This window comes from Nyctereutes procyonoides, unplaced genomic scaffold, assembly GCF_905146905.1.
Source record: "Nyctereutes procyonoides isolate TBG_1078 unplaced genomic scaffold, NYPRO_anot_genome, whole genome shotgun sequence".
NCBI lineage: Eukaryota > Metazoa > Chordata > Mammalia > Carnivora > Canidae > Nyctereutes > Nyctereutes procyonoides.
The window spans coordinates 21747715-21775388 of record NW_026575146.1 but is presented as its reverse complement, the minus strand read 5'-3'; the positions used below and the strand labels follow the sequence as shown (position 1 = coordinate 21775388).

Sequence of the window (27674 nt, the reverse complement as noted above, 5' to 3'; positions counted from 1 at the left end):
ACGTAAACTATACCCCAATCCAGTTGCCCGAAAAGGCCCGACCCCAAATCTACCGGAGTCTGCATGTAAGCTAGTGCTAGGTGACCCCCGTGCAAGTGAAGGCCCGGAACACACTCCCTTAAGGACTCTGCTCATCAAAACCAGCATTTCTTTCCCTGCGTTAACTCATGTTCAAAAGCTGTGTGTCAGCAATCTGTCATGTGCCAGGCACTTGGACACCACTGCGAACCCATGAGGTGTGGGGTTCCCATCCTCGTAAGTGAGCTGGGGGAGCTAAAACAGTGATGTGGGTTCAGAGACAGGGCGGCCGCCCGAGGGGGAGGAGGGCTGGAAGGGCCAGCGAGGAAACCCAGAGCAAAGGGGAAAGTTCGTGCAAGGGCCCTGAGGCAGGAAGGAGTTTCGTGAGTTCAGGGGCAGAGAGAAGGTGAGACTCGGGAGGATGGGGTTCTAGGAGGAGGGACAAGGAAGAAGGGAGTTTTGTCTGCAGCAGAGGAGTTTAAATATGAGCTATTTACAGTAAACGCTGAGAGAGCCAGCAGCTGGAAGCCTGGGTGGACAGGAAAGTATGGGGTTGCAGGAAGGCGGCTCAGGGGCCATCCTGTCTGTGCAGAGTCCCTCCCCAAGCTTGCTGCCTCTTAGAAAATTATGATGACTTTAAGGGCAATCTCTTTGGTTATAAAATCAGAAATCTGGGTATCTAGGCTTTCTGCTACCATGTTCAGCCAATTTTACCTCTTTTTTAATTTTTTTTTAAAGAAACTGAATATTTCCATAAAAGTCCTCTTTTGGCATCCACTAAGATGTGACCCCTTCGTACCCAAGCAGCTGCAGGAGCTGATGCCGCCCCTGCCTGCGGCTTTCTGGGGCTGTGGTTCACAGAGGTGCAACTTGCCCGCCCACAGTGCACAGGCCAGAGGCTTGAGGACACTCACAGTTGTTCCAGCATCACCAAAATTCGTCTACTATTCCATCACCCTGAAAGGACACCCACCCTGTGGCCGACACCCCTGACTACCCCCAACCCAGCTCTAGGAAAGCACTAACCTCCTGACTCTATGCACCATAGGATACTGAATCCCCTATGAGCAGCTTCCTTCCCAGGGCACCCGGTTGCCACGGCTGAAGCGTGTGGCAGCGCCTGCCAGCACTTCATTTATCTCCCGGGACTTTTGATTGTAACAGCTGTGCCCCGTGTAATTCTCCACTCATCAGGTGGAAGACGTTCGGGCCATTTCTAGGTTTTGGTCATGGTGAGGAGGGCAGCTGTGACATTCCTGAATGAGTCTTGGTGGGACACACTTCCCTCTGCCTGGTGTGAATCTAGGAGGAAGTGCGTGCGGCACGTCTGGTTAGCACTGGAAGACCTGCCAGCCCGTCCCACCAGCAGTGCCTGGTGATTCCAAGCTGGCCGCACGCTTGCCAATACCCAGTGGCTACCTCTCTGGTGGCAGCCATCTGAGTGGGTGGGAAGTGGCGTGTCCTTGCGATTTGATCTGCATGGCCCTGAGGGTGACTGCTGACCGTCATTTTCAATGTGCAAGTCACGCACTCCTTGGTTAAACTCCCTCCAAAGCATTTTATTATCTTTGACGATATTGTAAATGGAATTATTTTTTAATTTCATTTTTGTTTCTTTTTCACTGCTATGATGTAGAAATACAATAGATTTTTGCACCTGGATCTTGCATCCTTCAACCTTGCTGAAATCACTTACTAGGGCTAATAGTGGTTTTTGGTGGATTCCTTAGGATTTCCTATATATGAAATCATGTCATCTGCAAATGGAAATTGTCTTCCTCCTTTGTGATATAAATACCTTTACTTCCATGGTCTCGCCTAACCACGCTGATGACCACCTCCAGGAAGATGGTGAATGGAAGTGGTGAGAGCAGATCTGTTCATCTTCCTCTTTCCACCTTAAGTGTGTCAGCTGGGGGTGGTTTCATGAACGTCCTGATAAAGTCAGGTCGAGAAGTTGCCATTTGTTCCTAGGTAGCTGAGTGTTTTTATCATGAGAGGGAGCTAAATTTTGTCAAAAGCATTTTCTGGATCTATTGAAATGATCATGGGCTTGTCCTTTCTTCTGACTTTGGAATGCTAGACCATTTGGGGATGACTCCCACTTGATCATGGTTATAATCCTTTTTATATCCTGTTGGAGTCAGTTAGCCTGTATTTTTTTTTTTGAAGATTCTTACATTTATATTCAAAGCAAGACTGCTTGAGTTTTTTTGTGAGGTTTTCATGTGGTTTTGGGATCAGGGCCATACTGGCCTCATGGAATGGGAAGAGTTTCATCCTTTCTATTTTTCCAAATAGTTTGTGAAGGATGGGTATTAATTCCTCTCTAACTATTTGGTACAACTCCCCAGCGAAGCCATCTGGGCTTGGGCTTTTCTCTGTGAGATCGCTGATTCCTCAGGTAGCCCCAGCGCACTGCAGCTGTGTTCATGTCTCCCACTTCTTCTTGAGTCGGTTCTGGTGATCTGTGTTTGCAGGAGTCGGAACATCTCGTCTAGGTTAAGTTGTCAGCATTGTTCACTTCATTTCTGCAAGTGGGTACTAATGCCATCCCTTCTATTCTTGATCCTATTAATTTTATTAGTCAAACCAAGGGTCATCAGCGTTGTTCATCTTTGCACAGGGCCCACTTCTGGTCCTGTAGGTTTTCTGTATAGTTTTTTCAGGCTCTGGTGCGCTTGTTTCTGCTCTTGTCTCTGTTGCACCTTCCTTCTGCTGCCTTTACCATCTTGCTTCCCTGCTTCATCCAGTATCTTGAAGTGGAATTTGAGGTCGTTGGTCTGAGAGCTATCTTCTTGTTTACATAGGAATTTATGGCTACAAATGCTCTCAGGTGCAGCTTTAGCTGCATCCTGTAAACTTGGCTATGTGGCATCTTCATTTTCATTCCTCTCAACATATTCCCTGACCACCTTTGTGATTTCTCCTTTCACTCACTGGTTATTTAGGACTGTCTTGTTTAATTTTCACCTATTTGTGAATTTCCCAAAATTATTTTTATTGTTAACTTCTAGCATCCCTCTACGGTTATCAGAGAACATACTTTATATGCTATTTACCTTTTAATGTGTTCAGGCTTCCTCTGCAGCCAGTACATTGTCCAACTGGGAGGGTGCACAATGCATACATGAGAAGAGTATGTCCTCCTGCTGCGTAGATTGGGATTTTGTGCACATCTGCCTGTCAGGTTGGGTCAGTACAGTCGTTCAAGTTGTCCATCTCCCTGCTGGTCCTCTGTCCAGACTGTCGGTCCATTACTGAGAGGGGAGGGTGCACATCTGCCACTATTATCTTTGAATTGCCTTTTTTTCTCTTCAGTTCTACCAATTTGGGGGCATGTGCTTAGCTGCACATAGAATTGTACCATCTTCTTTTTTTTAGGATTTTATTTATTTATTCACGAGAGACACAGACAGAGGGAGAAGCAGACTCCATGCAAGGAGCTCCATGCAGATATCAATCCTGGGACTCCTCCAGGATCACACCCCAGGCTGAAGACAGGCACTAAACCGCTGAGCCACCCAGGCATCCCAGAACTGTCCCATCTTTTGATGGATTGACATTTATGTCATGATCAAATGTCCCTCTTTATCTGCAGTAACATTGTTTTCATCTGAAAGTCGATTTTGTCTGGTGTTAGCACAGTCGCTCAGCTTGTGTGTCGCTGACAGTAGCATCATGTGTCTTCCTCCACCCTTCTGCTTACAACTTGTCCATATCTCTGAATCTAAAGCAGGTCCCCTGTCAACAGACAGCATGCAGGTAGGTGTTGCTTCTTACCCAGCCTGACAGTAGCTGCCTTTGGAGTGACGGTGTGTCCATTCATAATGAATGTCACTGATGTGGGTTTATGCCCAACATTTCATTTTGTTTTCTATGTGCCTCGCATCCTGTTGGTTCCTCATTTCCTGCCTTCTTTTGCAGTAGGTGGATATTTTCTGGCGTGAAATCTTAATTTCTTTGATGACATTTTCTACTAGTTTTTGAATAATTTTCTTAGTGGTTGCTCAAGGGCTCATCTGTACCTTGAACCTGAACAGTCTACTTCACATTTAGAGTCAGGTTCTAGTGAGATCCAGAAATGCTCCTGTTGTAACTACAATCTATTGCTCTATCTGTTGTGTTAGTACCCATCACATCCATGTATATTACAGATGCAACAATGCACCATGATCATTGCTACTTTACCTCATTGCATGTTCGTTAAAGAAGCTGAGGGGAGAAGGGACAGCAAGTATATATTTGTAGGGTTTGCTTTGCTGGCCTCCTTCACCATTTTGACTTCTCTTCACTTGGTCCTGTGCATTCAAGCTACCATCTGGTGTCATTGCCTTACTCCAACAAAACTTTGCCCCTATCCATGTCCTTTGTGTTACTTTTGTGAAATATATTCCTGTTATAGTTCCAACAACACAGTTATACGCTATTGTTTTACACAGTTGCCTTTTAAATCAGAGAAGGAAACAAAGAAGAAAAATACACCTTTACTTTGTCCTGTATAATTACATGACTGTCTTTATTGGAGTTCTTTGTGGATTTGTGTTTCTGTGTGGGGGCACCTGCTTTCAGCCTGAGGGACTTCCTTTAGCATTTCTTACAAGACAGGCCTGCTAGCAACACATTTTCTCTGATTTTGTTTATTTGGAGTTTTTCTTTTCTTTTTTCTTTTTTTAAGATTGTATTTATTTATTCATGAGAGACACAGAGAGAGAGGCAGAGACAGAAGCAGAGGGAAGAGCAGGCTCCCTGCAGGGAGCCCGACGTGGGACTTGATCCGGGTCTCCAGGATCACACCCTGGGCTGCAGGCAGCGCTAAATTGCTGCACCACCAGGGCTGCCCTCATTTCTCTTTTAATTGCATAATTTCTACCAATCTGTTTGCTGATTCCTTTTTTGTCCATTCAAATCTAGTCTTGAATCCTCTAGAGAATGTTCTCATTTCAGTTATTTTCAACTCTTGGATTATAACTAAAAGAAAATAATTTCTATCACTCCTCTGATATTTTCTATCTGATGAGAAATTATCATATTTTCCTTCACTTCTATAATGCAGGTTCCTTTAGTCCTTTGAACATATTTATACTGACTGCTTTGACTTATTAATTCCAACATCAGGTTTTCTCATGGGCAGCTCCTGTTCCTGTTTCCCTGCATTGGATAAGTCTCATTTTCCTGTTTCTTTCATCTCTTAATCATTTTTTGTTGAAAACTGGATGTTTGAGGAAATATATTGTATAAACTCTAGAGAGTGGGGCCTTTCCCCCATCTGCAGTTTGTTTTTGTTGCTGTTTGTGTGCTTTGTTGAGTGGCTGAGCTCGACTCTTCCAGGGAAGTCTCTTTCCCCTCGGCGGGAAGGACACAGCTGCGGGCACGTGCACAGGCCCTGGGAGATGGCAGCTGAAGTGGGGCTCTTGTTAACCTTCTTTCCCTGATCTGTTAACCCTGTGTCCCTTGGCATCACAACCATTCCACTAATTATTGAATTGTCTTACTGTTTTCTTTCTTTCTTTTTTTTTTTTTAAATTTATGATAGTCGCAGAGAGAGAGAAAGAGAGTGTCTTACTGTTTTCAATAGTTGCTTGGTGCATACAGTTCTCCCGGCCTGGTGCAGTTACACTGGGAGAGGGGTACTTCTGGAAGTTGGTCTTTGAAATTTGTCCTAACCCCAGACTCTTCTCAGCCTGGAATAAACTAGGTGGCCTATTGGCTTGCTGCTCATTATGGGCTGTATCCCCCAAAATTCACTTGTTGAAGTGCCCTGTCCAGGACCTCAGAATGTGACCATATTGGGAGACATGGCCATTAAAGGTGTGATTTAGTTAAGATGAAGCCATTAGAGAGGGCTCCAATCCAATCTGACTAGTGTCCTTAGAAGAAGAGATTAGCATGCAGAAGGTGCTCCAGAGATGTCTGCATACAGAGGAAAGAGCACATGAGCGCACCACAAGAAGGCAGCCACACACAAGCCAAGGGCTGTGGCTACACCTTGGTCCCAGATCTCCAGTCTCCAGAACTAAGAACAATGTATTTCTGTGGTTTAAACTACCTGATCTGTTATGGTGCCCACACCAGCTAGTATGTCCTATTAATTAAGAAGAGCTCTTGTTCCTGAACTTCCCCACAGTGTGTTTCAGATAAAGTCTGTTCCTCTGGGAAGAGCTTCAGAGCTCTCTCTTCTTATGGTCTGCCTCTCCCCCTGGGCTGAATCTCCAGAAATAAAAATCACCACTCAGGGCACTGGGTGGGGCTGTGGCCTCAGGTCCTCTGTGCTGACGGAACTGAGCTGGGGAAGGGCGGTGGGGATCCCAGTACTCTTGGCCTCTGCTCTGGGGTAAGGCCTCTGTCATGAGTGGGGAACCCTATGAACCCCCAAAGCTTCACCCCACTCACTAGTAATTTAGCCTCTTCAACTGTGTGCTGGTGGTCTGTGCCAACTGCTGAGATGGTGACCCTAAGTCGAGAGCTGAGGAGAGGGGTAGGCCCATCTTCTTGGCCACACAAGTCCAGAGTGGACCTTCTGTCACTGAGCTTGGGTAGTGGGATGGAAGGAGCCACGGACTCTCACTGTTCTTACAGAGATTTTTAGCAGATTTCTTGAATATATGTTTCTTCATTTAATGGCTGCCATTAGGGCAGTTTCCAGGGGCTTTAAACCATTTTTCTGGTATTCACCAGATGTGCTTGCTTTGCTTGGGAGCAGGTTCACAGAGGTCCTGGTCTTGCAATCCCAGAAGTCCTGCCCTGCGACTTCCAACTCGATCCTACATCTTCATGCTTGCCCGCCTAAGCACTACTTGCTATGAGTGACATTTTCAACATAAGGATCTGTGTCTTCCCTCTCCTAAAATCTCTTCAATAGTCCTTCCTGGCCCTCAGGATAAAGACAAATGCCCTTGGCTGCTTGACCCTGCACAGGCTGCCCTCCTCCCACCCCTCAGCCTCAACCAGTTGCTGTGTCTCGGGCGCCCTGCCAGTTTCTCTGGTGCCAGCCCCACCCGCCACACACCATGATAAGGCCCTTCTGTCCTTACCCGTCAACCCATTCCAGATGGCACCCTCCCATCTCAGCAGAGCGCAGCTCCACCTCACACACAGGAGGGTCCCCCACTCTCCCATTTAGCCAGGGTTGCACTAGAAACCCTAATGAGACTGGCTCCCCTCTGCAGCATGATCATGGGGCCCCTGTCACGGTTTGCATTTGTTTTGTGACTACTGATTCCTTATTCAAGGGTATACTGCACAAGAGCAGGGGACAGAAGGATGGGATGTGAGGTTGCTTAACCACTGTATTCTGCGTTTAACGCGGAAAATAGTAAACGTTCAGTAAGTGCTGGGCAGATGACACAGGTGCCCCAGGGAAGGGGCAGTGAGGCCTCAGGTGGGGGTGGGGGTGGGGATGGGGTGGGGTCAAGACGGGAAACGGACTAGAGCCTTGCACCCTACAGAGCTGAAGGTGGAAGGTGGCAGGGCCTCTGCCCCATGCGGTCATGGGGTACCATCACCCCAACCCTCCCACGCTGGCCACGCCCCTAAGGCTGAGGCGGGAGGGGGTGGTGGGCCCCGGGTGGGTGGGGTTGCAGGTGTGGCTGCAGCTGCGTCCACCTGCACCTGCTCACCTGCACCTGGCGCTGCAGCTGCCGGGCCTGGTGCTCGGAGAAGCGCCCCCAGCGCCCGGCCTGCGCGGGCATCGCCAGGCCGGCCCTCTGAGGACCCGCTCCGCGTGGGCGGGCGTTGGCCCCCCCCGCGGTTTCCACGGTGACGGGGGGAGGGTGGGGCGAGGTAGGCGGGGCGGGGGAGGGGGAGGGGCGGCCACGTCTGAAGCTGATTTCCTAAATACCGTGGGTGTCCCAAACCCCGCATAATTACAAGCCTGTCTGGGTGGTGCAGAGGACTGGACTCCTGTCCCTTCATTTCTGCATCTGCCAAGTGACCACGGCTTCCCGGAGCGTAGGAAGGCCTGCGGAGAGGGGTCATCTGTGCAGGGACTCAGGTCCGCAGCTGCTGCCTGGATGGAGGCACAGAGCGGGCAGGCAATCGGCACCCTCTTCCCACAGGGCCTCCCGGGAAGGGGCTGCCCACACCTGAATGACCAAGACGGGCCACGGGGTCGGGGTCCACAGCAAACAGCGCCATGGGGATGGGTGGAGGCCAGGCGCCAGGGTGGGGCCTGCCCCGGGGCCCCTGCACGGAGTGATGCACACACAGCCCCGTGTGACAGGTGCACGCGTGCGCGCTACGGTGCTCCCGGTCCTCGAGGAGAGCCCCTGGGGCCTGGCACCAGGACAGGCGCAGCCTGCTTGGCTGTGGTGGCCGGGTGTGGCGGTCCCTTCTCCCGCCCTGTGTCCCTGTGGCCACGGCACCCGCCCCACACAGCTCTCAAGGCCAATTCCGGGGACACAGCCCCGCACTTTCATCAGAACCGGCGCCTCCACCACAGTGGGTACTGGCCGAGGCTGCGGACAGCAACCAGCCCCCCCTGAGGCTGGTTCTGGCCACACCCTGGTTCTGGAGGCTTCCCACGACAGAACCAACTGCCTCATGAGCTCGTTTCTGTGCTGGCGGCGTATGGACAGGACGCTTTTCTAACATTTGGGCTAAATAGAATGTATGAAATTTACTTCCCTGCGCGACACCCTGGCCCTCGCGGGGGGCAGGCGGCTCCAAGGGATGAGGCAGCTGCTAGTTAGCAACAGACCCAGGTGGTCTCTGTCCTGTGAGGCCCCCCCCCGCTGTGCTCTCTCCCCACGCCACCAAGCCGCCCCCCCCCCAGAGCCACGCGAAGCCTGGGAATGTGCTTTCCGAGTGCACGGCCCTCCTCCCTGGCGCTGCCGCCTCCTGGCCTGGCCCTGGGCTCCTGAGCCCCTGCGGGGGACACTCTCATCGGCCGGGGGTCTCCTCTGGCTGCAACAGCCCCTCCTGTCATCAGGGGCCCCACCAGGAGTTAGAATGGGTGCCCTGTGCACCTACCGTCTACAAACCATTTCCGTAGCAGGGGACCTGCTTTCCTGCACCTGTGGGACACTTGGAACCAGTGTCCCCGCTGACCCGACACAGCAGGTGCTCATGAGTTCTACTTGTGAAATCAATTGTGAGGAATGGCCTTGCATGTCCCACCAGGGAGCTGCACACACATCCTCTGGGGTGCCGTGACTGAATAAACTGGAGAGTGGCTGTGCACTGGAACCTGTCCCCCGGCGTCTCCCTTCCCGTGGGACCCTGGTGCAGGTGACACTCAGGTGCGGAGGCCAGGCTGTGGCTGCTCCCACTGCCAGTCTCTAACGCTGGCTTCCCACGTGGGGTGCTGGGCTGGCTGTTGGCGAAGCGGCCCCTCCCAATCTCCACTGGGGTCCCGATCTCTGGGCAACCAGGTCAGGCCCCGTTTTGAGGCTGGAGGTTAGGATCCTCTCTGCAGCCCCCAGCAGTCTCCCATGCGATAGAGCAGCAGAAATCCATTTCCAGTGGCACCGGCTGGGACAGTTTGCAGTGAAAGCCTCGTCACACCCATGTGAGGCCGCACAGCAGTGCTCCTGGAGACAACCTGAGTCCTGAGTCCATGTGAATTCAGTCCTGTCTCTGTCCTCCCACATGGGAGCAAATGCCATCACTCCAGCATGGCAGCAGCTGGTCCCACCCCAAACATTCTCCCCAGCATCTGCAGCCATCAGACAGCGCCTCCCTCAGGACAGACCTTGTAGAAATGCCCAGCATGTCCGCTCCAGGGCCACACAGGAAGGCTGACAACAGGGCTGGGAGAGGCCCCTCCAGGAGCAGCGAGCACCTGGCCCTGCTGCGGCACCCTCCCATGAGCCACCTCGGGCCGGTCCACACCATCTACTAGTTACAGGGTGTGTTCAAGAATCGAGAGGTGCTAAAGGTGGCATGTGAGTGTGAGGCAGCAGGTCGGCTGACCTGTCGGGCGGGTGGTGAGAGCGAGGCTGGGGAGCTGTCCATGGGGACAACATGGCCAGAGTGGCTGCAGCATTCGCGGGCGGGGGGCCGTGGGGCAGTGCGGAGAGGTCCCACAGGTGAGCGCACAGGGGGAAGGTGATGGGAGGCCAACTAAAATAACAGCGGACACACTTAAATACATACAAAGTTTATTAAAAATAGATTGCAAATGAAGTACAGTAGAAACGGGCAAGTACAGCAGTCGTGACGGCCCCACAGTGACGCAGTTACAAAGAGCACATGTTCACATTTGACCTGACGGCCCCAGGGTGGTCCCACCCACCTGCTTACAGGCCTTGCGACCACACACAGACACCCCGTATATCAATATTTACATGTATTTGCAGGTACTTACGTGTATTTGCCGTTTTTCTATATATTAACACAAAAGTAAATCATCTGCATCTTTTTCGTGAAAGAAAGTGTGGGTTCAGTCCCGTAAGGCGGCCAGTGTTCTCGAGTGATCTGGGAGGGGCCTGCTTTTCCTGGGACCTCCGGAGCAAGCACGCACATCCTTCATAAACACTTAGAACCACTCTACTCTCTTCAACAAGGGGAATGGTGAGAGCACACTTCCAAATGAGAACCCTGATAGACGTAAAAATATTTACACTCGCTCAACGATTTATCATACAGCTCTTATTAAAGTGATTTCTATGGCTAAAAAGCCTCTCCCTCTTCTATTTGAAAGTGTGCGTATTTTTCTAACATATATATTTGTAAGAGAACAATCTGGTACATAAGAATCATCAAGATCCCACAGCAGGGCTTTGTCAAATAGAAAATTTGCTCATAATCACAAAGTAATTTAGCACTTTCACAGCACAAAGTATAAAACGAAGTGAGATCCATCTCCCCAGCATCAGCCGCGTGTTCACAGCTGAAGAAACAACAGTGATCACCAATGACTCAAAATGAAAATTAAATAACTATGCGGTGTAAAAAAATAGCTTGAACTGCCAAACAAGCCCCTGACATTGTAAGTCACAGATGCCACGTGTCACTGAACCTTCCTTCTCAGACAGCACATGGAGGTGAATCTTTCTTCCTCGAATTTAAAATCTCTGAGCAACAGTCGTGCTCAAGTGTCACTACGAACCTCCCATCCCTCTCAGATACTTCTCTTTCTATTCACATCAACACGGCCCAGCTAAAGATATCCTTTCATAGATTCCCTTGAATATCTGAAAGATTTAGCGAACTTCCTAACTTAATTGTCATCTTTAAAATCACCAATGATTTATTAGTCTAACAATAATCTGGCATTTATAAAAATAAAATATCCTAAGCTTAAATCCTCAAAATTTTCTTCTTGGAGAATTTTTATTTTTAAATCACCTATTTATACTGGGAGGGCTGTCCCTGGTGGAAGGAAGGAGAGGGCCGGTCCCGACAGGCAACACCTCCCTTTCAGGCTGTAGGAGTCTGAGCTGCCTCGGGCCCACCCAGTGGGGACCCATGGCGCGGCCTCATGTCTCCTCCCCTGGACGGGGACAGCTCGCCCTCCTGGGAGGCTGCTGCCACTGCTACTCAATAGTGCAAACAAGGTCTGGGCAGCGCCAGCCGGTTCCCGCCTGACGGCCGCAGTGCCGTCCGTGACAGAGCGCCACGCATGGGGGTGAGAACATGTGTTCTCACTCTGCTCTCCTGCCCTCAGTTCTCCCCTCGCCCACTCAGACTTTAAAAAAACAAAAAACTTATCTTCACATGAGTCAGATAATTAAGAAATTAGACAGTGTTTTACATTGTAGAAATGATAATCTCTTGGTGAGACAAGAGACATTCTTGGAAGGGGACCATCCCGGGATCCCAGCCGGCTCCAAAGCAGTGCTCCCGTGACTCAGCCCTGTCGCGTCCGGGCCCGCCCTCCAGAGCCGCGCCAAGGGGACCCTGGGTGTGCGCGCACGGGCACCACGTCCTTGGCTCACTTGGTGTTCAGTTCGTTTTCCAGTTCTGTTAATTTACGAGAGGCTTTTACTTTATTGGACACGTCCTGACCTTGTGAGAACAGACGCTGGCGCTCTTTGAATGTCAAGTTTTCAGGGGCTCCAGAGCTCCCAGGTAAATCTGCCTCGTGGCTGCAGGAGAGGGAAATGCAAGACATCACCGGTCAACGTGGAAATAACCCGTCAACAACTAGATAACTTTACATATTTGGTGATTAAGTACAATTTCCTTAATTTGCCACAACCCTCTCCATAAAGACAATCACTGGGGCTGTACTCAGAGGCATGTAGGAAAACAGGGCAGCATGTTCTCCTGACTAAAATGTTAACTTTCTCCAGCCACATCCCACTCTCAAAATGCCGGTAACTTCCATTTTAGAAGACAGAGAATTCTTAATAGGTTAGTTTACTAAAGAGATACAGCTTCTAACGTGTCGTTTTCATGAGCCCGCGGGTACATGGTGGATGCCTCCGTGTACCCGAGAGACATCCATCAGTATACCTACCTTAACAAGTTAGTGTTCAGATACTAAACATTTTCTTGATTAAATTTCAGTGTTCTAAGAACTATCTGGAGAATAGTTTGAGTACGACCTAGGTGAGCGTGCTCAGCAGACGGCAGGCCAGCTGGTGTGCAGCATCAGGTGGGCCTCAGGTAGCCTAGCAGGAGGTCTGCACACTGCCCTGAACCTCCCACCTTTGCTGGAGGAAGCAGACAGCAGCATGCCCAGTTGCTTCTGATGGTCTGACCAAAAGCCTAGTACCTACATCACTGGTCTGAAACAACTGTATGAGCAAGACAAAAAAGCCTCTAGGCTCATACACTTGTGTACAACGAGGAAGGTCAGAGAGGACAATACAGCCTCCTACAGAACTGGTGTCCCGCTGTGTGACGCTGTTCGTCTAGTGCAGCTCTCAATACCTTTTAGACAGTCTTTCTCTCGGGTCCCGATAGGCATCGTGGGTGCCAACAGCTGTCCCGGCAGATCCCAGGTAAGAGTTTGGTCCTTCACCACAAAAGGAAAAGTCCAAGTTAAAGTGACTGCATAATCTCCAAAACTATACTCATGATCAAGATGCAGTGCCCGCAGAGGAGACCGTGGGTGGGAAGCTCACGTCACTGGGTGGCCCGAGTAGCCCAACCAGCAGGCTGTATAGGTGCCCAGCTCCGAGCCGGCTGGGCCATCTGTTATGTGGGCGGGCATGGCCAAAAAGTTCCAATCAGTTAAGATGGGTAATTACCGTGAATTCAGAAGAAAAATCCACAGAAGACGGGCTTCAGTGGGGAGACTGTGAGGTACCCCTGACATGAAGAACTTCCTTACAAAACCGCTGAGAGCAAATGTCACCCAAACAGTAAGCAGTGACCACACACCTGCAGTTTCTTTTCAGGATAGCTACTGAATTTTCTTGCTACATAAATGGCCATCATTATTAACACAAAACTTTTTAAACAAATGAGTCACAAAAACCCTATGTTTGATATAAATGCTGCAAATACAAACTCACTGAAAACAAGACCCCGAGCTTCAGGGGGCAGAGGAGGCGTGCGTGAGCCTGGGACTCCCAGCCCAGCCCCCAGCCTGGGAATGGCACCGCCCACTTTATCCATTCCAAAGGGTTTAAGTTAAAGATCAAAAGAGATGATGCAGATATAAAACTTAAAATGCATCCAAAGATAAGATACTATTACCACTAATGATATATTATTAAAATCATAGTGCATTGCATCAATACTGATGTACTCTGCTAATTAGGAGATGAGCAAGGGAAAAAAAATCTCACGAAGAGCCTTTTGCTTAGGCTGATACAGGACAGGGCAGTAAGTGCTCAAAATACTCAGCAAACGCTGATGGCACGGGGTCACACGATTACTACAGTATCTCAACATTAAAATTATCCTTTTTAGACAAGCTGCACAAAAATGAATTTTGCTTCTTTTCCGTATGAAGACGCATACTGTGCAGACGTCGACGGAGCTCGGTACCCGCTGGGCTCCTCCTTGGGGCACTGCATCTTTCCCATTCCTTAGACAGGTTCCCTGTGATCACCACATGGGAAATCATCCTCCACAAAGACTCAAAAGACGAAACAGACCCGTATCTCCAACGTGGGGTAACCCAGAGCGGGCCTCACAACAATTATCAGCAGAGTGCAATTCTTTTCGATTTTAATTCTAAATTTTCTTTGTTTTAGAAAATGTCGCGTTGCGTCTTTTGAGCTTTAAGAATGATACTTGCTTCTTCCGCTGGTAAAAACCAATTCTTCAAAATTGTCAAAGTTGTTTAGAAGGTTAAATACTTTCAGTGGACTATATATAACTTATTACTGCACATTTCAAGTAATTTTCAAAGAGCTCCAATTAAAGAACATTTTTTTTTAATACGTTGCTATGCTAGAATGGGACAGTTTATTCCCATTCCCACGCCGATCCTAGTCCTCAGGGCACCCAGGGGAAGAAAGCAAGTCCACCTGCAGAAGCATGCAGAGTGCTCACAACGGAGAACCGAGCTGAGCCCAGGGGCACGGCCATGTTAGTGGGATGGCGGTGACGAGGTCAGAAACGTTCTGCATTTGGTGCAGACGGCTTTGTACTTTACGAAGGAAGTCTTCAAAGAGGCACGAGCCATCAGACGCAGGATATAACCTGCTCTCCTACGTGGTCTTTTCGGTGTGAAATAAAATAAGGGTTAGTGGTATGAGTGGCAGCCAAGGTGGTCAGAAGCGAAAACCTAGCCCAACGTCGTGCTAGCAAACCGCGTCTGTGTCATGACACGAAACACCTCAAGTTCCGCTTGTAACGTGATGCAAGAGGACTGAAGGCATCTCGCTCCAAAAATTACTACTATCCCAGAAATGTCTTTCCAGATCTCAGCAACAGAAATTTTATAAAAAAATTTAATTTTGGCTTCTGAGTGACTCAGTCTCAGGATTACATGCTGAGCCTTCGGGGTGGATCAAAGCTCTGACACCAAGGTCACATGTTTTTGATCATTCACCTTCTTTTAGAAACGTAGTCCTGTGCATTGCACCAGGAACAAGTCAAACTAAATCTGAGAACATTCGTTGCTGGCATTCTAATTTTAAGATAGTAAGATGAACTTGGAAATTTGAATCCTGGTGATTTACGGTTATATTTTAAACATTCCCCCCCCAGTGCCATCTCGGACACTGGTGATGACAGATGTGCCCGTGTGCAGGGCCACCGTCACGCCAGGCAGTCCCATCAGAGATCGTCCTGTCCAGGCCGGAGTGCTAGGGCTGTGACGTGCAGGGAATGTCACGTAACAGGAAGGAAGGAAACCAGCGAGAGGGAAAGGGAGTGATTTCCCAATGACTGGGTTCTGTGCCCCTGGCGTGAGGCAGCTCGCATTAAAGCGGGCCCATCAACTCAGCACAGCACCAACTACTCCACCTGAACGACCACGGCAAGTAGGGGTCGTCTTGTAAACCCCTGCCACGTGGCACATAACCCAGAACACGGAGAGTCCTACTCATGTTAAAGGATGAAACTTAGCGTGTGACCAGGACACTACTGGGAAGACTATCTCACTCTTAGCTTCAGACACCGAAATGGGTGATAAAAACATGTGTTCAACTCAACCTAAGAGTTACGTGAAGAGGCAGAGAATGGAGGCCAAGACCAACAGTACTTCACGTGACTGGGGAGGCACAGAGCATTAACCGCCGCCGGCCGGCCGGCCCAAGGGACGGAACCTTCCAGGCACAGAGCAGGGCTGGGTTGCTGGGGGAGCTGCCCGAGGGGCTCTGAGCACAGACAGGACTGAGGGAGCGGGCGATGAGCACGCCGAGACTAGTGATCGAATAAAATCACAACTCCCACGCGAGTGTTGATTGAGGGGGTGCAGAGTCCCGATTCCAATCAGGAAGACAAAGAGGGCTTGATTGGCGATCCCACGTTTTACCTCTACCTTTCGAGTGGCTGGGCTGGTAGAAGCCTGGTTTTTTTGGAGGGGGCGGGGGCTGGCCTGCTTTGTGAGCAGTACTGTTGGCTCGGGCCAAGGGGGGCCGGAATGAGGTGCAGAGAAAGATGCCGTCGGAGGCCGGGCGCGGCGGGCGGGGGGGCCGCTGCGGCTCAAGGGCGGCGGGAAGAAGGTGCCCGTGGGACTTCCTCGTGCCAGAGTGCTTGTCCTGACCTGCCAGACTGCAGTGCTCCTCCTCCTCCTCCTCCTCCTCGTGGTACGCAACGAGCCTGGCGGTGTACAGGGAGTCTGGGGAGAGGGCCTGGGCCTGGAGGGAGGAGGCGGTCCGCTGAGGCGGGGGAGGAGGAGCGGCAGCCGGAGGGGACGGGGACGGGAGCTCGTAGCCCCGCGGCAGCGGAGGTCTGCACAGACCCGGCTCCTCCGGCTCCAGCAACCTGCGCTCGGCCTCCGCGTGCTGTCTGCGCCTCTCGGCTTCCAGGCGGCTGTAATAGCCTTCTTCCTGACGCCTCTGCAGGCCGAACAGACAAGAGTGCAAAGGTCAGAGTCGGGACGGGCCTTGGGGGGATGAAAGGGCACCGTTACCCTGTCTCCCGTCGCCACACTGACAGTGAGTCCAGGGGACGGCAACTTTCAAGGTTAACAGGCTACGACAGAAACGGTCTTGAGACTCACGGACATTCATCCTACGGTGGGTTATGGGCCATGAAACCTCCGAAGCATGGAGCGGACGCACTCTCAGTACTTCAGGCTCCAGCTTCCACTTACTACGCCACCGACCCCAGTCAGTTACTCCTCCAGACCTTCGTTCTCTGCTGCCTCTCTCTCCTTCTGCTCTTGTGGGTTTTAACTTACCTGTTACCGCTCAGTTCAAAGACAAAACCAAACCCAAAACAGGCTCTACGTGGCTTTCTACAGCGGGCACGTGCAAGGGCAGCAACCTCGCATGTGTGCTTTCCCTGAACCCCGGGAATTCAGAGAGCCCTTCCTCGACCAGAAGGACGATTAAGTCACCTGGTTTATTTCCAGTTATTCAGAGGAAGTTAACAGAAACCAGAAACTGTAAAAAACATCACTCATTTTCCCAAGGCAACAATCTAACAAATAAGCTTTCCACAGTTGTTAATTTATAATTCAAATCTTAACAAACTCCCTGGCAGACAGAAAATTAGAGAGCCAGGCGTTAATAGCAACAGCAACACAATATTCAAATATATTTTGACACATACTGTACATTTTTTTCTGACATACATCTGCACAAACTACAGTTGACAGAGTTGAAATTATTTTAACATTAAAAAAGGTAACAGCATGGTTCTGTTACAGATTGACAAAAGTTCTAGAACACATGAAAAAAGTGAATGTAAGAAAAGGGATGCAAGATCAGAGAACCATGTGCCTCAACCTGGATGCGGTGTTGTGCTAAGGAGTGGAGTGGACTTCCAATCCATTCAACCAAAGGAAAACTAAAGTCAGGGACCATGATGGCATCAGGGTCCACTTCATCTCACCGTGTAGGCTTGTGTTTCCTCCCCGCTCCCTCTGGAGGCTCGCACACGACGACAGTGGTCGGCGCGTCCCCTTTCAAGGGAGGAAACTCTCGGAGCAGTGCCAGCCCCAATGCCTAGACCAAACTTTTCCCTTTAACTTCTCACTCTGTGTTGAGACCTTCTGAAGGAAAGACAGTTTTTACCTCATTTTCTACACAAAGTAAGTGTCTACTTGGGGTGGGGAATCAAATCCAGAATGACCTCAGTGGCCTTTATGTCATCAGGAATGTTAGTGTGACATGGAGCACATTTTAAGAGGAAACCAAAATACCCTTTAGTTACACTGAGAGCAGATACAGTTACATGACTCGACAGTTACTCTGCCCAACAGATGGATGAATGGCACATTTTCTATAACAAAGCAAGCCCATCAATTGTGGACATTCGGTATAAAAAATAGGTTATTCAGCTTCTTTTTTACAGTAAGCACTCAGTTCTAGAAGCAGTTCCTAAGACACAGGCATATTTGACATAATCGTGAGTTGGGAGCACACACGCTAGAAAAACCAGGTAGCCCGAGAGCGTCCACAGAAGGCTCACGCTCATGCGGCGGGTCTGTGCGGGCCGTCCGGGCAGGCGGAGGGTCCACGCAGCCACGGGACAGCAAGACAACACACACATCCCAACAGAGAACCCAAGTGGCTCACATTTCGGAGAACTGATTTTGATTCTGACTTATCAGGACACGAGTGGAAGAGTCAAGGGAGACCTAATCCTGAAAGCTCAGACTCCTCCAGAACACTGTAAATCTGCTGGGACACAGCTTTGAAAGATTGACGATAGGCTTTAAGGAATGGTGAAGGTCTAGAAGACGCAGAAGTCGCTAATTTCCATACAGGTACGTGTGCTAGCATTATGTATCTACTTTCATTTAAATGAGTCACATCGTTTCTGTCAATCTTGCTTTTCACTCGTTATATACTCAGATTCTATTGCTATAAAAAAGCTTCCTACAAGTTCTCTTTTGGGGGGAGGAGGAGGGTGCTCTATGAATACAGTTCACTGGACTAGCAAAGGAGGAATGATGAATAAGAACCAAACTGTCCCCCATCGGCAACCGTGGCACTCCCGGCCTCTGCCTTCACAGAAGGGAAGTGGCAGAGGAGATCGGCTTCTCCCGGCCAGCATCCAGGACAGGCGAGCCCTGCAGGGGGCTGCGGGGCACAGCGTCACATGGGCCCCATTTCTCAGAATAGGTCAAATCAGTTTTCACTTTAAAATTCAACTTAAAAATTGCTTTCATAAAAAAATCCACATATGGAAACAAAGTAGGAACTCAGGATATTTATCAGAATTACATCCTAGTTGAATTCTCCTTGTATGGTGTTTTTCATAAGCCATCTGCTCTCCTTCCCATCAACCAGAAGTGAGTGATGTCAGTGAATGAACTGTTTCAAGTGCAGAGTGTTAACGGACTGTCTCACTACGCTCCCGTCGCCTCCCACAGCTCGGACTCCCTCTGACCGACTAGCGCACAGGCATCGCCCTCACGGTAACAGGCTGGACCATGGCCAGGAAAGGGAAGAGCCCGGAGTACGCGGGCAGGTTGCGACAACCAGGCCTATGAGTTCAGAAGCGGGAGAGAGACAAGACTCGGGGGGTAAGAGCATCTGGACACAGTTCGGAAGAGAGGTAGGTGGGCCAGGCCGGGCTCACGTGTTGGGTCCGATAACACAGGTGGGGGTCCAGGCCCTGTTCTGTCTCGTACGTCTGAGGGTACAGGTAAGGTCTAGCCCCTCTGCCCCAGCCCATCGATTGGGTTCAGGCTAACTGGGTAAACTCTAGCTGCCCCTAGAGGACCATAACCTTTTCTTCAGCATCTCGCTTTGCTCTCTCCTCCTCCTGGCGGCGCCGCTCCTCCTCCTGCCTGGCGCGATCTTCTGCTTCTCGCTTGCGCATCTCTTCCAGCTGCTGCTGGCGCCTCCGCTCCTCATCCTGTAACTAACAACAAAGTGACTTTAACCCCCGCTCTGCAAACCCCCCAAGCACAAGGTGTAGCAGGCACATATGGACACGGACAGACACGCAGACACACACACACACACACACACACAGTTAAATACGATATCAGGCTAGAATTACTGTTGAAAGACAGTAAAACAGACACATTTTATAGTGCTACAATTTCAAAATAAGTCACCTAAAAGCACGGTCCCCATAGATCTATTAATTTTCCCATTAACTGTGGCTCAAACAAGAAGGATTGTCTCATGCATTCACACATTACACTATTAGAATAAATGGAAGTTTAACCAGCTCATGTAAAACAGCAGACTCGAACGACAGACCCTCAAATGATGGAACTAAGGAACCCACTTGAGCCCCCTCCTCCCTGTGCTTCCTGGCCTGCGCTCCTGTGAGGTGAGGCATGTGGATGTTGGTGTCCCCGGGGGTGGGGGGGGCTCATGTGCTGGCGTATGACTCCAGGGGGACGTGGCACCTGTTGGAGAGCCCACTTGCGGCGGCTTGCCTCTGTTGGGCACCATGGCCATCAGCTCTCTCTGGACCCCATCCTAGACTTTGAGAATTTCTCCTCAGCCCGGGGATAACCAAACTCTGAGTCAGAGGATCTGCACCTGAAATTTGGAAGGAACCTTACTCTACCTTCTTCCTGCTACATTTCTGCCAAGTAATTATCCGCTCTGAGTAACTCTGGTGTCTGGTAACCCACTGCCTACCTCCCCGAGGCAGGGCCTTCTACTTTCAGGTAACAGCTAGTCAGAAAGTTCTTCTGTGGGTCTATTCTGTGGGTCTAATATTCATCACCTAATGGCTTGCATTCTATTTTTCATCATTCGGGTTCTACCTTTTTGAAACAACACAAAACAAATTTAATATCTTCCCTTCATGCCATGCAAATGCTTCAAGATATCTTCAAAAATCTAAGATGTAGCCTGTCCTGGTTCTAGCCTCTTTATCCTTCTGGTCAGATCTAAGTACTACAGCTTCCAACAACCTTTTCTAAAAGGGAGGTTTGGATGAACAGTACACCAGACCAGAGCTTGCTTCTCTGTTTCCATCCTCTGTGACAGAGCCGGCCTGCAGCAGCACTCGCAGTCCCGTGCCCCTGCCATCCCACATCAAGAAGAGTGGATTTAAAATGTGAAAAATTAAAATGTAACTTAATAACACCTAAAACCACTACAGGAATTCCATATGTAAAACTGCTCAGGGTGTGTTTCAGTGTTTTCAGAATTACTAGTTGTTGTATAAATTTTCCATAGCAAAAAATAGAAACTGGACTTGAAACGCATTTATGTTTATTTAACAAAAACCTAGCAGCTTCACTCTTTCCAGATTCTGTGGAGTGAACAAACACTGCATCTGGTGGAAAAGTAAAAATTAACTTGTGTCACTAGACTTTTTCATGTCAGCAAACAATATTAAAACACCTTCGGGAGAAAATTAAAACCTGCCTCCTCGAGAAGACAAATTTACTTAACTTTCTCTTTTAGTACAATCTAGGAGTAAGCCCTGGAGGTAGGTGAGGATAAGTGCTATCAGGGGCTCTGCTAGCAGGAGCAGGTGCTGTGGCCTGAGAACCCCAGAAGGACGGAAGGGCTGTCACCAGCATCCTGCCCCAGGGAGAGCCGCCCACAGGAGGGCTGAGAGCCAGCAGCCGCAAGACTGATCAAGCAGGTTACAGTCATCAGTCCAAATGAGGAGGAAGAGGATCCAAGTAAAAATAAAACAGTGATTGATAATATTAAATGTTTTACAGAAGAGTAATATACGGAAGAATATAAAACTGCATTAATGAATAGTTTTCTGGTGCCCAATAAAGCACTAACTCATCATGTTATATACTTTCTAGACCTAATTAAAGACAAGTCTGAGCAAGAAACCCGGTACACGGTGAAATAGCCCACTCACTCCTTTAAATTAAAGAGGAGTAGAATTTTAAGAGTGAGAACAGTTACAATTCTCATTACAGGTACAGAATGCTATCTTACGAATCTGTAAACAGACTCTTTCTCTTAAAAACCTTCACTCTTCTAAATCTGGACAGGGGTAAGCAAGGAAAGTTCTCCCGTGGTAAGTTCCCTGCCCCGGCCCATGAGGCAGGGCTGTCTCCACTGCTGGTAAGCTGCTTCTTGCACTCTCATTTTCAAAACACAGACTGTTTTGTTCGTCGTACATGTGCTGCTGCTTTACTCTACCCTCGTCCCTCCAAGCCCATTAAGGACAGAAAAGACAATCGAATCTCTTCATTTACTCCAAATAACAGCTCAAAACGGCACACTTACTGAGCTGCTGTCCAGTACCAGTTACAGGACCGTTCAACCTAAGTTACAAATTTCGTGGCCGAGATCCGATGACAAACTATGTTATGTTAACACTGGGGTTAAATGAACAGGAGATGAGCTCACTGTTTTACGGGAAAAGAATGCAGAGTGACATGATTCAAAGCTGTCTGGTAGGAGGTTATGTTCAGGGGAACAGATCTGCATAGACAGAATGAGAATTCTTACAGAAAGAACACAAGACAGTGTCCAGACTTGAGCTATTCTGAACCGAGAACGAAGCTGGGATTCCAAAAGCCAGCGCTCTAAGCCTGAACCAGGTTTGCTACCCTGGTGGTCCCCATTTCTACAAAAGGCATTTTCAGGTTAAAAAAAAAATGTTGAAATTTATGTGTTTATGACTTGATACCACAAAAACCACTAACCTGTACCCCAAACTGACAGTAAAAGCCCCATTAAGGGAGACAATCACGTTGAAATATCTGAATACAAAATGGAGTCCAGCTATCCTTCGCTTTTTGACATTTTCACTGAAAACGCAACTTAAAGTCTATTGAACAGATTGCCATTAAGAACTTGGGCAAGGGGGATCCCTGGGTGGCTCAGCAGTTTAGAACCTGCCTTTGGCCCAGGGAGTGATCCTGGAGTCCCGGGATCGAGTCCCGCGTCGGGCTCCCTGCATGGAGCCTGCTTCTCCCTCCTCCTGTGTCTCTTCCCCTCTCTCTCTCTCTCTCTCTCTCTCTCATAAATAAATAAAATAAATAAATAAATAAATAAATAAATAAATAAATAAATAAATAAATCTTTAAAAAAAAAAAAAGAACTTGGGCAAGCCTTTTCTACGTTCCCATCTACTATTAAAAACACGTTAAAATTTTTAATGCAAGGGATCCCTGGGTGGCGCAGTGGTTTGGCGCCTGTCTTTGGCCCAGGGCACGATCCTGGAGACCCAGGATCAAATCCCACATCAGGCTCCCGGTGCATGGAGCCTGCTTCTCCCTCTGCCTGTGTCTCTGCCTCTCTCTCTCTCTCTCTCTGTGACTGTCATAAATAAATTAAAAAAAAAAAAAAAGAAAAGAAAAAAGATTTAAAAAAAAAATTTTTTAATGCAAGCACCTCTGGCACCTGACTCGGCCCCAGAGCAACTCCTCCAGCCCCACATCCCAGAGGGCATTCACTCTAGGTGAGGAAGGGGTTTCTTCATTAGGAAAGCCATCTCCATGGTGCAGGCCACTTGGTATATGGGCTTCCTGCCCTTGGCACAGCCCATGCTCAGCCTTCTCAATGTGAGGACAACTTCACCAGGATCCGAGAGATCTAGAGCTGAGTGGCAGAGACAGGAGAGTCACCCCTAAGTTGGGCCATGTGGCTCCCACAGCTTCCCCTGGCTCTGCAGGGGCCACAGCTCCCTCCCACGCCAAGCCTTCAGCCTGAAGAGGCCGAGGGCAGTCCACATCTCCTTCAGGACTTCTCTCAGAAAGTGCAACTCTCAACGGGGTTTCCTACTACATGTTCGAAGCCCTGCTAATGCTTTTGCTTCAAGCTTTCTACGCCTGGGGTTGCTGGGGGAGGCCTGATTCCTACTGGCCCATGGGAAGGGCAGATGGAGAGCATGGGCCTTCCTACGAGGGCAACAGGAGAGCGTCACTTCACCAGTGCTACCCCACGGTGGAGGGATGCTCCCCTTGAGCTGGCAGGTCATCTGAGTCAGTGCATGAGCCATTAAAACAATGACAGGACAAAGCCCGAGACCGGCCAACTGAGAGACTGCCCAGTCACGTCACTTTCTAGTTGAAAGATGGTTCCTAGCAAGAGTTTCATGAGCAGGAGACATTTTTGTGTAGCAGAATATGAAAGAAATATCAACTCAGAAAATGCTAGCCAGAAATATCCTGGTTAGAATCCTCTCACTCTAGAGGACAGTAGGTCAACCTCTTCAGTACTGGCCTTGTCCCTTGGTAATACCCACATCACAGGATTATCATAAAGAAACAGGACAGTTATGCATGTATGAGGATCTACAACCTAGGCAGCAGAAGTATGAGCTGCACGCCCTTTGGACATTAGCCAGGTGATGCTGCTGTGACAGTGGATACCACCCACCCTGAATCATAGGTGTGGCGGGCGTAGGCAGGCATGGCTGGCCAACAGCCCCTCCTGGGCACAGGAAGACTCAGGATGCTTCTCTAAGTGATGGGAGCTTTGGTAGGGTTCTAATGGTTTTTAACTAGGGTCCCTGGTACTGCTGGGCTGAGAACAGCCTTTTTGGGAACAAAAGGAGAAAGGGGATGCAGCAGGAAGTCCTTTGCAGGAGGAAATGGCAGGGGCTCATGCCAGCGTGGGTGTTGGGCGGGGGGGTTGTCAGATTCTGAGAAGGTAAAGACAGTAGAATTTCTCGATGCAGAGAAAAGGGGGTATGCTAATGAGGGTTTATAGACGGGGCAGTTTAGAGTCTGCTGGAATGGGGAAGGCTGAAGGCAGAGCAGATGAGCAGCATCCTGGGGAGGGGTTGGGGGAGAGAAGGAATTTCAGGCAGAACTTGCTGGGGTTTGCAGAGTCTTGTCTGACTCCCACTGGAGATGCTACACAGGCAGATGCCTACAGGTCTCCAGTCTGAGATGGCTAGGCCTACAAATACAAAGGGGGCTCCTGGGTTGGGAGGCAGAGGACTGGGAAGTGGGCACAGGCAACGGGGAGCTGGCCCCACACAGGGGTGCAGCCCACTCTGAGAGCACAGGGCGAGCAGAGCCAGGCAGGGCAGATGGCCAAGACTGCTGAGACGCAGCTGCTTGGAGCAGACGACCTGCCCTGCTTATCCCGCTCATCATCAGAAACACCCCGGGATGTTACCTACAAAGAAAACACTGTGGAAACTGCACTGGGGGTGGTTCCTACCCATCTGGTTACATGTGCCACCACCCTTCTTATCTTAGAGAAAGAACTCTCTAGGATACCTCGGTGTCTCTATGACACCTAGCAGAGGAGGCCCCTCCAGAAACCTGTCAACTCCGACAAAAGGATGCTGTGGATAATGACACTGCCGGGAATAACACTAATATTCCCTGGGGAAACAGGCTAAGAAATGCTCAAAAATGTGGTGGTTACAGTCAATATTAATACTCAAAATAATTACCTCTTAAAGAAAAAAACCCTCTAAAATGTGTCTTTAAAATACGTATCTTCATGTAATGCTTTATCCTTGAATATTATTCACCTGTCATGTGACCTGCAGAGGATTCTGGGCCACTGAGCTGGGGCTGTGAAATATCTTAGAGCCCATGCATCAGGTTAGCACCTGGCATGTAAAAGATGCCCAGCAAGCGTATGCTAAATGAGCATTGAGCACAAAGAAGCCACATTAATGGGTATCTTCCGGCCACCTGCCATAGGTACACCTCAACACACGGAAGTGTGGAGAAAACGTACATATTTTATCTTTGTCTCATGCAGAAGAAAAAACTAGAACCATATGCCCTTCAGCCATCAAGGAGGGGAGGAGCTGTCTCCATGAGCAGCTTCTCTTTAGAGAAATAGTGCCACTACAACACTGTTTAAATTAAAAAAGGAAAAAGAGAGAAAAAAAAAAAGTAAGAAAAAAGGGGTGTTATTTGGTGAAAAGGTCAGCAAAGTCAGACTTGGGAGCTGGGGACTGTTTACGGTTCTGCGTGATGCTGCCCGTGTTCACGTAGGAGCCGACTAACAAAGAGAACCTCAACTCAATGTGTCAGCCAATACATAATTCTCTGGCTGGTGACACAGACACAGCTCTTGAGCACTGCATACACTGAAGGACCAACCGAATTTCCCCAATACCGACACCAGACACACTGAATTTATAGCAGAAAAGGACTCCAGCATTTCTTGGCAGACAGTAAACTGGTATGGCTGATAAACTAAACTGAAGTCCATGTGAAATTATTAAAGAAGACAGAATAAATGCTTATCGAAAGGCTCTCTTTTTCTACCAACACACATTGTATCCTAGATAGTTATATCTTAATGAGCAAAACAACATGAATATCAGGTCAATTGAGTTTCTAGTAGGTGATTATTCAAAATCTACTACCAAAATAATAAGGATGAAATTGGTTATGATCATTGCAAAATTTCTTTCATTTGCTCATGTATTTATGACTACGTAAGTGTACACAGAATCAATTTTAGGACTAAAACTGGGAAAAGGTCAAAATCCATAAACAAACAGTAACACTTAAAATTAATGGAGAAAACCAAAGAGTCACTAAATCTAAAAACATAGGAAGGCATGCTTCTTACGAGGCACGAGCTACACACTCTGCTCTCGGACACCCCCAGGAACTGGGTCTACTAGAAACACAAAACCACCACCACTGAAAGAAAAAAAGAAAATCAAGACAGGAAAAAGTACCAAAGGGAAAGAAATGAGAACATACCAAATCTAGAACAGAGATTGCTGGCAGAGCAGTCTGCTGCAGGTAACAGAGAAGGAAAAAAAAAAAAAAAAAAAAAAGAAAGATGAAGTGTGAAAAAAAGTCAAGTTTAGACCTGTATTTCCACCACCGGTGTGTGTGCTGCTCCCATGCTTCGTCTGCGTCTGAAGGACAACCCAATGAGAACAGTCACACTACGGACCGGCTTCCGGTCCTCAGAAATAGGAAATGTCCATATGGCATTAAACACTTGAGTTTCGTTATTAAGATACATGAAAGAAACTTTAAAAAAATAAAATTCCCCTGAGCTCTCTTACGTGGAGCCTAAAATATTAATCTTAAATATGATTAATGATAAATACACAGCTTTTAATTCAATTACTGAATGAAACTTTCTGAATGTCGTAATTACTTAGAGACTTTAAAACAGTCACTGTTCAAACTATATGGAAAACCTGACAGACCTTTAATAAAGATTTGGTACAAATAAATGCAGAAATCCTACAATGTAGGTACTACCTTTTCACCATGGGATACAGTTCTCACAATAAATGTTAATGAGTGGCCCCCTCGGTCGGCTAGTGGCACCAGCCAGAGCAGAGGGAGAGGACCCTCCACATGGGGGGTGGGGAGGGACTGGAGTCCTAGGCCTGGGGTGGAAACCGCACAAAGGACTCTGACATTGTACGCGACTCACTCCTGATCCAACAGTTCCTCTTGCAAATAAACTAATACTGATACTAAATAGAGTTGTTTCTAAGGGCGTTTTTTTTTTTTTTTTTTTTTTTTTTTTTACTGGTGACTTGGAAAATACTAATAAAATCATGTCACAGCTAAGATTTGGGCTTGCGTTTAAGACACTTCAGTGTTCCAGCTAAATTCTGGGCCAAGTTCCATACACCTTTCGGTGAGAATATGTGCATAATTAGATGTGTGTGACATGTTTCAGGAATATAATTCATAGAGCAAACTTGAAAAGTGGTCAGACTGCTAGCTTTATGTTCTAGTAATTATTTAAGATTAAACTGCATCACGATGTAGGAAAGACTAAAACGTCTGACCTAACAGTTATTTGTTTAGATCTCTAGTACAGACGGTTGCAATTAGAAACAAAATCCAAAAGACATGCTCCAGGCTGTCTTTTCCCAGAACACTGCACTGTATAAACACTAAACTAACATGATACGGTCAGTAGCACTCTCTGCAAATTAATACTAATAAATGCCTCTCTGTTAACAATTCTCTTGACAGGGTAAAAAAAAGAACCATGAATTTGGCACTTCAACAATTTATTGCGTTAAAGTAACTTAAATTTCACTTCTTTTATTTGATACAAGAAGAACAAGTTATTTTTATCATATAGAGAAATAAGGATAAATTCTCAGTATCTACTACTACTGAAATGTGGTTTAATTATATCTGCTTCATCAACTGTATGAGCACTTGGCAGAGTGTCTTCCTGGTAATGACCATTAACTTTGAAGTTCTCAATAGTCTTCGTCACCCACCACCCAGTGCTGATAATCGAGACCAGGGGTCAGCATACATCTCGCAACTGTCTGGGAAGCGCACAGCACCTGGCTGCTCACCGGTCCGTCAAGGCGGCTCTCAGAGT

At 48.4% G+C, this 27674-nt stretch overlaps 1 protein-coding gene across 11 annotated transcripts in view; it reads right to left on the bottom strand.

Annotated features, from left to right (window-relative positions):
- Nucleotides 1–10101: 10101 nt before the first annotated feature.
- AFDN (afadin, adherens junction formation factor) overlaps nt 10102–27674 on the bottom strand; it is a 137251-nt gene continuing 119678 nt past the window's right edge. For 8 of the 11 annotated variants that reach the window (XM_055309918.1, XM_055309916.1, XM_055309920.1 and 5 more), the window contains 4 exons: nt 19213–19347; nt 16073–16367; nt 12838–12922; nt 10102–12047 (listed from right to left, as the gene is read on the bottom strand). In XM_055309918.1, coding sequence (XP_055165893.1) covers nt 11894–12047; nt 12838–12922; nt 16073–16367; nt 19213–19347 — 669 coding nt within the window. In that variant the 3' untranslated portion in view covers nt 10102–11893. The remainder of the gene's footprint in view (nt 12048–12837; nt 12923–16072; nt 16368–19212; nt 19348–27674) is intronic. The other 3 variants (XM_055309919.1, XM_055309922.1, XM_055309923.1) reach the window with 1 other exon arrangement.